Below are 12822 nucleotides of genomic sequence, written 5' to 3'. Positions count from 1 at the left end.
CAATTAACCCAGTAGGTTGAGCAAAACTAAATTAAGCAATTCAGTAGTAGCCTCCTTATCTATTTTTCCTCTGCTGTTATTTCCTGATTTTTTTAACCTGTATGTGGAGATCTAGAGATAGGAAAGAACTTTCAAATATATCCCCAAATTTATTTTTTTCTGTCACTCCTTGTGCCACACCTCCACTCCCAAACCATATGAGAACAATAATATTTTCCTTCAATATGTCTCAAGCAAGCTGATAAGTTACAAAATATGAAGAATAAATAAATAAATATATAATGCATTGGGCTCATTATAATCTGTGTATAGTGTTTAGTTTGGAAAGATGAAAGTTGGCATATCTTTATTGTGCTACTCTAAACTCTGTTTATGCTGGTTACATCGGTTAGAGAAAGATAAATGCAAACTCTTGTAAATAGATGTATTATCAACTGGGAGAAGAGAGGAATCAAATTGTGACAAAGTGCAAAAGGCTCATCTGAGCACAGTTTGCATTTTAAATGAAATGATACTTGAACCTAAGTGTGAGTTTTTTTTAAAAAAAAATATTCAGACTAAAAAAGCTACAGTCTAAAGTATTTGTCTTATTATAAACCTAACATTTACCTGATGAAACTCTGAGTTTGCAGTTTCTCTTTTCTTTTTTAGATTATCATTGTCTGTTTAGAAATAAATTGTATTTGTTGTGGGGGGAGGAAAAACATATGTATGCTTTTCTGGTACACACACATTTTGGATTTCTGGCAGAAATTAACAAGAATCCATCATTTATTTCCTTTATCTATGGTGAATAAGTAAGTGTTTCATAAAGTTCTTCTCCAGTGTGCTATCGATCTAAGCAAAGACTGTGGATTTATATTTTCAGTGTAGAAATCAAATTATTAACAGCTCTAGCTTAAAGATGACTCATGTCTATTTAAGAATGGATGGAATGCCCCAAAAATACAAATTATTTTGAAGAAAGCTTGAAATAAACCAAGAGCTTTTGCTTAGTCTTGGGGCTTTTTTGTGATGGCATGATACTTGTTACTGAAAGAAAAAAAATTGTTGTGACAGTTAGCTAACATTTTGTTTAAGTGATATAGATAAATTCTTCTATTCAAAAATATCAATGTACTGCTAGATTTTTAAAAAAATCCTTCTGTCAATTCATCTATTTGTATCTTTGTAGACACATATACAAAATATACTATGCCTATTTATTGTTGCTTTTAAGTACTCAAATGACGTTAATATGAGTCTAATCCAAACTGTAATAGCACCTTTCCTGTTGCATTTGATGGCTGGGGAAAAAAACCGTGTTCTTATTCTAGTTGGTTCACAATAGTATGTCATTGTCAGCATTATATATATTTACATGTGTTCCTATGGAAGGAGGATTTTTGGCAACAATCTATTGCTATTAAAACATCTATCTAAAATAGTTACATACCATTTGCTTGTTTGCTTGTTTACTATTGATATCCTAGAGTGACATTTAGCTCAAATATATTGACAGCCAAATTATGTTAAATTGTGCAGTGAGGTGAACAACCTTATGAAACCTTGCCAACCATTGGCAAAACAAAGTACTGCGAGCATATAAAATATGTACATTGCACATTTATTTCAGAATAAATTATTTTACTAGTGGGACTAGAGCCAATTCATTTATTTTCACGACTAAATTATTACAATATAGCATATTTATGTTTATGTGTGGATTTTGCTCTTGCAGATGACATTCTATGATGAAAGTTTTTCCTTTTACCTTAGAATACCTTGTGCATACTTTACATTTTGCATGTACTACTGTTATAGTAGGATGTAGCCTATGGCATACTCCACATTGGTCTCTTAGAAACCACTTAAACTAATTCAGAATCAAACAGTTCACAGAATCATATGCATACTCTCAAACTTATTTTAAAATTGCTTTGGAAAAAGTGAACTGCTCTATGTTTTATGTTATTTTTAATTAATATTAAGATATTAATAAAGATAGCTTGTTCTTTGGAGCATGTCAATAAGTACATTTCTTTAAATATTCCTGCAAATCCTGCAATTATTAATTAACACTGCAATCCAATAAATATACTCAATCAATGTAAACTTACTGAGTTCAATACAATAAGATTTAAAAGCACTGAATTTTGACTTGCAGTTTTACATATACTTATTTAGAATCAGAGTAAAAGCTACTTAAATCAGTGGAATTTACTCAGAATCACCATAAGGCCATGTCTACAATCTGTTTTAACATAAATAGTTTTTTTTTTAAAAAAAAATGTAACTTATGCAAATTCAATTATGGCTTAATGTTGACTTAAGGACATATTTGGTGTGCTTGTGACAGCAACATGAAGTACAGATGCAGATATTGCAAACATTTAGAGAAATGCATTCCGTGCTTTCAGAAATTTTGGGAAAACTCAGTTTCTTTTCAAATATATATTTATATTTATAAATATAATTATCAGACAAATCCAACATTATTCTATTCCATTCCAAGAGGTTCTAAAAATCTATTGTGCTAAAGTAATGTTATGTATTCTCTGGTTTCAGAATTGCTTTTAAATATGCATAGCTTGTACATCAGGAGACTACCTTCTAAGAAAATTGAAATATTTTCTAAGATTTTTCCTTTATTAATAACATAAAATCATGACATATTTAATGGTGCAACTGATCACGTTCAGCTTCTTTTATTAGTTTTAATAGTCCATTAATATTGTCTTCTGGTGAAAGATTTAATGCAATATATAAGTTTATAGAATTGTGCCAGGTTTGTTTTGGGAAATGAGATGTCAGCCACTAACCCTGCATTGTTTAGGTCAACCTCAGAATCTCAAAATTCAGCCATTTAAATGTTTCATTCGGTATTAATTGTGCTCATTCAATCATTCAGTTTTCTTTTTTTACTATATTCAACATTCCTTTTTGACTTGGAGACTCTGCCAGCAAAAATGTAGAATCTTCTTGTTCATCCATCATCACTGATAAAGGCCTCAACAGTGTGGATTTTTTAAAAATAATTATGTTAAGATTAGATGTGGTGTGATGATTGATCAGGCCAATTTGGGCACAGAATGTTCTTGCACATGTTGAACAGACATACATAGATATTGTAGTTGCTGTGCTAGTGGCTTTGGTCTTATGAGGCTAGCACTTATACTGTGTTTCAACAGTGTGCCTTGCTTCGTAAATTTGACCGGCTCTGTGGATGAGACCACAAAGTGGTTTTGTGCCAGCACTTTCCTGGGATTATGTTTATATCAAGTGATGTCAGGGAAGCCTTTAGTGTGCCTTTGTACTATTTCTTCTCATGCAAGCCTCTTCCAGTAGGAAGTTCCCCAAAATAAGTTGCTTGGGTATGTGCTTGTTTGGTATACACCTTCCTTGCCACCTGCTCCCCTATTTGTGCTTTCATCAGAAGTGTGTGGAGTGATGGTAGACATGTTCTAGATAAAACTTCAGTGTTTGATTCTTTGTCTTGTCCACTCATGCCTAATATCCTGTAAAGACAAATCATGTGCAAATGGTTAAACTGTCTTGCATTACTTCAACGCACAGTGTTTTGTCAGGCACAAACTCAACAAAAAATAGGCTGTAACATTATAGTGGCAAAGTTACAAGAATATTTGACTTGCTCTTATCTGCTATTTTTTACCCTTAGTGATCCACGACTGATCAATATACTGGAACTTCATTTAACTGATGAAATTATCTTAGGAATTAGATTGAATTAAACTTTTGATGTGGTAGTTGGTGCAGCTTGTTTTTTCTAAAGTTTGTATCAATGGAGTGTCTTCTTTTAGGGATGAAATAGATTATTTGTTTCACTTTTCATATCTTGCTGATATTTTTGGTTTAGTAAAGATATATTTCTAAAACTCGATAATTTTCTGGGACACATATTTTCCAAACTCTGCTTATGTTCAGCTCTCATTTCCAAATCTATCTATGATTATGTTCTAGCAACAAGCTAAAAGCCCACATGCTATATTTCACTTTGCATCTCATAGTAAGGACATTTTTAATAAATTATACAAACATTATCTATTAAGAAATAAGCCTCAAAATTGTGTGGTTATTATCACTTTAGAATTTATCTTACACATTGTAAAAAGTAAAAGAAAAGTGTTTCAGAGCATGTCTTTCTCCTTTTGCTCTTGAAAGAAGGATAGCATTGGATAGCTTGTGGTTAAAAACTGGACTTTTTGTATTTGAATACATATCAGCTGTCATTGTTAATTGTCTTAATTGTTAAAATAAATACCAAATTATGGTTATAAATGCTAGGTCTTGCAAATAAATATGGGCATGGAATTGAGATTCATTCTAAAATTCTAACAAGTGGTTTAAATATTGATATTACCTTTTGCTTTAATACCTTGATTTTTAAGATATTAAATCTTCCACCTTTCACTTTTTTTTGCTTTTGTTCCTGATAATGAATGAAGGCCTTGAATTATCTTTTTCATTTCCCTTGTTAATTTGTAAATAAATGGGATGTCTTTTACTAGGAGTGTATGGAAGCACACAAATTATTTTTAATAAATGTGATTTCAAAACTATTCCAATATTTCAATTTTCAAAATATTTACTGCATTAAAATAAACATATACATTTGTATGGAATATAGAATAGAATTGACCCATGGTGAACTAGACAGCAAGTAAATTTAACTTTATTAATAAATATCTTTAGGTAAGATGGATCACACACAAATATAATATTAATTATAAATAAATCATGGACTTAGCTTTTCTTCACTAGTTTGCCATCCTGCATTTCAGCTGATTTTATTTCCAAAAATATATATAATTGAATTGTTTAATTGGCATATAATTGTTTTAAAGACAGCTTTTACAGTGATTTAGCAAAAGTGATTTTTTAATTCTTATTTAACCTTCAAAGATCTGTTGATGTCAGTTCCTTTAATGTCAAAATATACTTATAGAACTCTCTATACATGTAAGATATCTGACAGTAAAATGATACCAGTTAAATAATCTAAATGGACAGTGAGGTTCTGATGGACCAAATAATGGACCATTTACATGCATAGGGAAAGAGGGACTATTTATTGTTATGAAAACAAATAGTCAAAATGTTTTGAAATGTCAGGGGAGTAAACAAAATGTTGAATATAATAAACACATGCTAATTAGGTATACTCTAATTAAATTGTTAACTTAATTTGGGAAATTCAGTTTGGATAGTCAACTTAGCATTTAGCAATAGCACTTAGATTTATATACCACTTCAGAGTGCTTTGCAGCCCTCTCTAAGTGGTTTACAGAGTCAGCATATTGCCTGCAACAATCAGGGCCCACATTTTACCAACCTTAGAAGGATGGAAGGCTGAGAAAACCTTGAGCCTAGTGGGATTCAAACTGCCAAACTGCAGGCAGTCGGCAGTCACCAGAAGTAGCCTGCAGTACTGCACTCTAACCTTTGTGCCACCGCAGCTTCTATAACAAGTAGATTCAATATGTATTTTTTTTAAAGTACATAAAATATAAAAAAGTGTCCCAAACTCCACTGAATTGTTGATTCAATAACATTACAACTGATTTAATGCTCTGCATTAAATTTCAGGCAAGTCTTCAAATTGAATATGTTTGCATCTCTAGAATATAGCCACTGTAACACTACAGCAAATTCAGAAGCCTCCCAAACATTGCAGCAATTTGAAAAGCAGGCAGGGGTAAAAAATATACCTAGAACTAAAATACTATTTTTTTTAAAAAAAAAAAAACCTTCAGGAATGTGCTGTGAAAATGTAACAATAAAAGTCTCATGCCATAAAGCCATTACAGTATGCTCTCTGAGGAGAATATTCCATAAGTGAGTGGTGACTTTTCTTTTATAAAAATATACCATACATGGAAAAAAGCAACTGTTCTAGTAACATCAAGGTTGGTTGGGAACATGTAGGATGAGAAAGGTCTTTTGATACTAAGATCTGAAGTCCAGAAAGGTTTTAAAAGTAAGAAACCCACATTTCAAATCAGATCTGTAATTGAACTGAAGGCCAGTGGAGCTATTGAAATATTGCTCTGATTTCTACATAAGTGATCTTACAAAGGTATTATGTACTTAGTGAAACTGCTGCAGTATTTTCAGAAATAGCCCCATTTGCAATACCTTATAATAATCCAAACAGGATTACCTGAGCATGGAACATTGAATGTTACATATAATGTAACAAAACACCTATCATTATAGTAGATAGGAGATGTGTAAAGAAGCTTTGGAAAACTGTTGATAGCTTTGTAATGTCAATTATATAATTGATAGGCAGGTAACCAGGTGTTGAGGAGGATGGAAAGCACTCCAGAAATATATCCTTTTGGGGGATAACTGGGAACATTTCATTCAAACCGCTGAAGAAAAGCAATCCTGCTGGTTAAAAATTAAGATTCAAACCTTCCCTTCAATATATGGCTTCACCTCTTTAGCTTTATATTACCATCCAATTTGTGAATTATGCTATTAAAATTGGCCATGCAACTGGTCAGATGTTAGTCATCAATTTAACAGCATTCTTGTGACTTGCTATTTGCTAGAGGCTCTGCCATTTTGCTAAAACTGTCAATGTTGTTGCCTTGCACAAAACTATTCATGTTATAAAGTTTGTATTATTTATTTCTATATCATTTAGATTTCTAAGAACATACAACTCAAGAGCAATCAGAGTTCCGAGTTCTGTTCACCCCACCCGCTTTAGTACAATGGTTCTGTCAAGACTAGGATGTATATTGCTATGTTTTCATGTCTTTAAATAATTAGATTATCTTATTGATTGCAAATCATTTTACAGACCATAAAATGGACATGAAAATACATAAAATAAAGCAACAGACTATGTATATTTGAATGAAAATGCAAAGGAAATGAAAGGTGAACTACATAAAGAGTATGTCTGCAGTTTTAAAAGGTGATTTCACTTCACATTTTAGCACAATTAAGATTCTGTAATTGGATGTAGACATATTCTTATACATAGATTGGGTATAGACTATGCATTTTCTTAGTGAGCTTCTCAATAAAGGGAATATTTTAAAATATTTTTTCTCCATTGGTTCTCTAGAATTGGGGTTTTGGACATAACCTGGCATTTGTGTAGCTACCTGCATGTGTATATTCTGAAAACTAAATACAACCCTGTATTTTGAAATGAAACCTACAAATAAGACGTGTGAGTTTATGGGTACAGGTGCCCTTTTCAGACAGTCTATTTACAGAAATGCTGGAGATTCTGAAGCTCTTGGGAAATTAGTTTGATACTCTGGTCTGTTATAATAGTTTAGCACTCTGCTAAAAATATTGTTCAAATACTGTTCAAAACCATTTGATGGTCAACAAAAGTCAATTGCCTAATCAGGAATCTGTGCAATGGTGTTCACCTAATTGTTTAACAATGTGCTGGATAATTGCTAAGCTGTTATAATTACTCTCACTTCATTTATGCTTAACCCTTTATGGTGGATTTGAACCAAACCAAACCAAACAAAAACATACAAAATGATATCTCCAACCTATTTCTAGATTTACATATGTGTGCATTCTAGTAAGAATGAGTCCACACACATTGTGGAATGTCTAGCTTAATATCAGTGTTTTTTCAATTAGGGCCAAGCCTTTACTCTTGGGGAAAGCTATTTTAAGCTTGTTTATGAAGAAGCAAATCTAAATTAACATGTTGGTGCCATTTTAAATTGAGTTTAATGAAGAATAATCTGCTATTCAAAATGTTTGCCTATAATAATGATATAACTTTCTTATGCTGATTATCACGTGTATTTTTAAACAATAATTCATTGAACTACCAAGGTTTAAATTTGAAAGGGAAAGCAAGGAGAAGCCACATGATCCAGCTACCTACAGTATTTCTTACAATATGAACCTCCCGCCTCCTTTCTTTATATTCCCTGTGGGTGGATGAGCATGGAGGCATGAGACAAACTAATCCAAAATCACGATTTTGATATGCTTGATGTTTTTGTATGTTAACGTTGGAGTACACAAGTTTTCCAGAACACCAAGCTTCTGGCAGTTGATTTTCATGTATCTTGATTTAGATTCCAGGAGTTCTTGTGAAGATGTTGTTAAGAAGTCCTGCAGTGCATTTGTTACCACTAAAACATTGTCCCATGTATTTCAAAGACTCTGTGGAGCTCTACTGTATTCTTACCTGCCACCCCTTCACCATGACTAAGTGTTGCTAGAGAGAATTACACTTAACCATTACACAGATGGCAAAAAGTGGCACTTATTTTGCACTGTCTTTTTTAATTGTATTTTTAGATGGATTTGAACTGAAGCCAAGGATGCCTTGAAGAACTGCTTTCCTCTATCCTGAGACCAGATCCATCATGGCAGCTGGTGTAGCAGCATGGCTTCCTTTTGCCAGGGCAGCTGCCATAGGTTGGATGCCAGTGGCCAACTGTCCCATGCCACTAGCCCCATCAGAAAAAAATAAGCGCCAAGATGAGCTAATCATTCTCAATGTGAGCGGCCGGCGTTTCCAGACATGGAGGACTACATTGGAGAGATACCCTGATACTCTACTTGGCAGCACAGAGAAAGAATTCTTCTTTAATGAAGACACCAAGGAATACTTTTTTGACCGGGATCCTGATGTCTTTAGGTGTATCTTAAACTTTTATAGAACTGGTAAACTACATTATCCAAGGTATGAGTGTATCTCCGCTTATGACGAGGAGCTTGCTTTTTATGGGATCCTGCCTGATATCATTGGGGACTGCTGTTATGAAGAGTACAAGGATAGAAAGCGGGAAAATGCTGAGCGATTGATGGATGATGCTGATTCTGAGAATAAGCAAGACTCCATGCCAGCCCTGAGCTTCCGGGAGACCATGTGGCGAGCCTTTGAGAACCCTCATACTAGCACTTTAGCCTTAGTCTTTTATTATGTCACAGGCTTCTTTATTGCTGTTTCTGTGATCACCAATGTGGTGGAGACCGTACCATGTGGCTCCATATCCGGCAACAAAGAACAGCCATGTGGGGATAGGTATGAAATGGCTTTTTTCTGCTTGGACACAGCTTGTGTTATGATTTTTACAGTTGAATACCTGATGCGACTTTTTGCAGCTCCCAGCCGGTACCGGTTCATCAGGAGTGTGATGAGTATCATCGATGTGGTGGCCATCATGCCCTACTACATAGGTTTGGTGATGACCGGCAATGAGGATGTCAGTGGAGCTTTTGTGACTCTGAGGGTTTTCAGGGTATTCAGGATTTTCAAGTTCTCCCGTCATTCCCAAGGCTTGCGAATCTTGGGGTACACACTGAAGAGCTGTGCCTCTGAGCTTGGTTTTCTTCTCTTTTCACTCACGATGGCAATTATTATCTTTGCTACTGTGATGTTTTATGCAGAGAAAGGATCTTCAGCTAGCAAGTTCACTAGCATTCCAGCATCATTTTGGTATACTATTGTCACCATGACAACTCTTGGGTAAGTACTATATTTTTCTTTCTTGAGCAAAGAAAAAGGTTACTGATTCGTGGAGTTTCAGAATTTTCTGTGGTTGCTGATCTTCTACCCCTCCTAGATCATAAATCAAAGATATTTTTTCCTTTTGATTGTTCTACTGTGTACATTAGTTACAACAAATTACCATTTCATATTTGCAGTTAGAAAAGGACATAGTTAGTTTATAGCACGAGAGGATAGGCCAAAATGTTTTGGAAAATCAGTTGTTAGTTAATTAATTTGGAATCTTTGGAGTTTCTTCCTGTTCTCATTTTGTATATGAGCAGCATGTAAAAATAGTTTCTTTTGGTTTAAATAATACTTTTCTAGTATGGGATTATTGAAATCCTTTTTACACTGCTTTTGACAAAAGGTGAGATGGTGATTAATTAAAACTGGACTCAAAAGATTATGGTCTAATTCAACTGGAAAAGAAAGCGGGCACAAACTAAATGTTTAGAAAGCAAATCAAAGTGTACATTTGCATTCTTCGAAATAAAATATTTCATTTTAACGTGCTTGAGCCGCTCTCAAAAATGTCAGCTTCAAAGAGCGCTGACACTATTTACTCTTGTATTGTTATTTGATTCTTCCACATTTCAAACAAAGGGCATTCTCATGCTTTTAGAATTTCTTCACTCAATTTGTTTTCTGATCAGCACAAGGTACTGAGTTAAGAAATAAAATGCAAAAACTCAGATAGGGAGGAATATGAAAAGACAAATTGTAAACAATTACCCTTACCTGTTAGTGGTGTCAATGGATATTTATTTCAGTTTTATTGTTGCTAGTAATTCATGGTTAGCATTTTTCATGTTTTAACAATATCTTGGAGGAAGAGCAGGACAGATAATATTTATAAACTGAATGTGTAAGAAGGATAACCCTAATGGTTCTTTCATCCTTAATTGTTCCTTAGCTTTGGAATAAATCCAAACAGATATTGCAAATTAAGAACAGACTAAACTGGAAATTAATGTACATGGTTAAATGAGTGTGTGCCAAGAAAAAAGACTTGGGGTGATAGTAGTATGATATCCATAGTACAGGAATTACAAAATGTTAAATTCACCAAGCCTGATGGTGAAATCACATCCCCATATACCCGAATGTTTTGGACTGGTGTAAACATTTGCGATCTGTATTACAAAGGAGGGGCACACAACCCATGGGATATTTCCACTATTTTTGTATATCATAGGCACCATTTGAAATTTCAATTTTTGCTTTAACTTTAAGAAGGAATGTTGATGGTAGTTATAAACTTTTTTAAGTGGAAAAAAAATCACCTTTAGCTGCTTTCCCCCCAGTTATTTAACCTCTGCATATAATATCAGGGTTTGTATATCAGCAAAAAAAGATACAAAAAATAAATAAATAAAGTTTCTATTTGTTTGTAAGATTGTATGGCTTCTCATTTTTAACCATACTTCAACCATTGCTTTTCCAATGTTTGATCATCAAACACTGCATAACATTATTCTTGTATTAAGGGTATTCACTGTGTGCAAAGAAACTTGAACTTTATAGGCTGAAATGATTAAATATAATTTATCTCCTAAAAGGGCAACCAATTATACTTTAGAGGAATGAAAATATTTGGAAAATACAGAAATGTGAAAACTGAATATTTGGCACTTCACTCAAATAAATGACCAGCTCCTTATTTTGTTTTGTTTAAAAAAAATGATTCAAAAGCTTGCTATATAAAAGTAATCATTTTGGGCACCTTGAACTTAAAATATGTGCTAGAATTTATTTTCATTGCATTTTGACTTATTGTGCAAGAATATGTTAAAAATTATTAATTTCAATTATTTGCAAGAGGCCAACAAAAACAGATGTAAAATTCAAAATTGCATAAAATTTCAAACGTTACTTTCAATAGAAAAAAATACAGTATTTTGAAGGACAATGTTGTTGTCTTTTAGAATGTTGTTAAATGATTGTAAAAGTTAATAATATTATGCAAATATATACATTTTACACATGGCAACTGAAAGTTCTTACAAATTCAAAGATGAGGAAAGCATGTGGGCCATCTGTGATAAACATTATATGGCACCATATGTTTTATATGAAGCTGTACATTTGAAAACTCTATATATCTCATTTAAGCTTCATAAAATGTAAAATTTAATCTGAAAATGATGCCAGGCTAAATAGCTACTATTCATAGTACCATACTTAAAATAAGATTTAAGGTTGTTGACAAACATGGAAAAAACTTTTTATTGTTGGAAACCTTAGTGCTCTTTGAGCTTCGTTGACATTTCATTACCCAACTAAGTAACTCATCAGTGCTACTGAGTGCTTGAGTTGCTCTCTGTTTATATAGAGTAACTTGCCCTGCCAGTGTTGATGGGGTATCATTTTCTCCTTTGTCACACTATTGTTTTCTGCTTGTTTGTCAGATGTCAATCCTTGTTTATCTGGGTATTGACAACTGTAAAGAATGTGTTCTGGTCTTTTTGTTCCCTTCTTAGATTTTTTTAAATGAAATTTGCCTGCACATATTTTTAATGAAACAATAACCAAGTTCAGAGAGTTCAATCCTGAGTTACATCTATTATCTTCTACTGAGATTTCTATTGTTTCCCTTTTTCAATGGGAAACTGGACAGGAAATGAAATGTATCTAACTTGTCCAAATATACAGGGAATGATTCCACAGTACCATTAATTCTGTGTTTAGCTAACTGAAATACTTTCAGACATAAAACACCTTTTCTTTTTGCACATAATGATAGTCCAGAGTGAGTCTTCTTGAGCACTCTAAAGTGTTCTTCGACAAGGTTAATCATATAAATTATAGCAATGGTGTTAAGCTCACTGAGCAGGCTAAAAAATGGCAGACACTAAAATAGGATATTTAACATTTAAGGCTGATCATTTTAAGCTTTTTGCAATCTACTGTCTTCCAACAGAGATTAATGCATGTACCTACTTGTGTTATTTGTCTGGAGTGATTTTTAAATGGAAAAATTTGCTGAAGCATCAGCTGTACAGTCTGCATTTCTGAGATGTCTTAAAGACCTTTTTGTAGCATAAAGGTCTCTTTTTACGATAAGGTCAAAACACCAGATAATAATACATGGAGGGCAAACTTCTTTACTTTTTTCACTTTCCATTACACCTTTTCTGTTAATATGTCATTACTTGCCCTTTCTCCTCGAAGCTGTTAAAGTTGTGTGTTCCTGTTGGTTTTTGAGAAAGTACCATGTTGTTTTGTAAGATTTATAAAGGGCAATTCTATACCATGATGGTTGCTATGGCATTTCTGAACTTCTGAAGGAAGTAGTATGGCATTTTCTATTTTGGATTTATTTCGAA

The 12822-nt window shown here is 33.3% G+C and overlaps 1 protein-coding gene across 2 annotated transcripts in view; it reads left to right on the top strand.

Moving 5' to 3' along the window:
- The window catches only part of KCND3 (potassium voltage-gated channel subfamily D member 3), a 291154-nt gene that overhangs the window by 1013 nt on the left and 277319 nt on the right, over nucleotides 1-12822 (top strand). For both annotated transcript variants that reach the window (XM_014067356.2, XM_014067355.2), the window contains exon 2: nucleotides 8299-9472. In XM_014067356.2, coding sequence (XP_013922831.1) covers nucleotides 8367-9472 — 1106 coding nt within the window. In that variant the 5' untranslated portion in view covers nucleotides 8299-8366. The remainder of the gene's footprint in view (nucleotides 1-8298; nucleotides 9473-12822) is intronic.

Source organism: Thamnophis sirtalis, unplaced genomic scaffold, assembly GCF_051295495.1.
Source record: "Thamnophis sirtalis isolate CommonGarterSnake01/CBP01778 unplaced genomic scaffold, rThaSir2_p1.2 scaffold_7, whole genome shotgun sequence".
Classification (NCBI taxonomy): Eukaryota; Metazoa; Chordata; class Lepidosauria; order Squamata; family Natricidae; genus Thamnophis; species Thamnophis sirtalis.
Note: the sequence above shows the minus strand (reverse complement) of the source record. Positions and strands in the feature narration are given on the sequence as shown.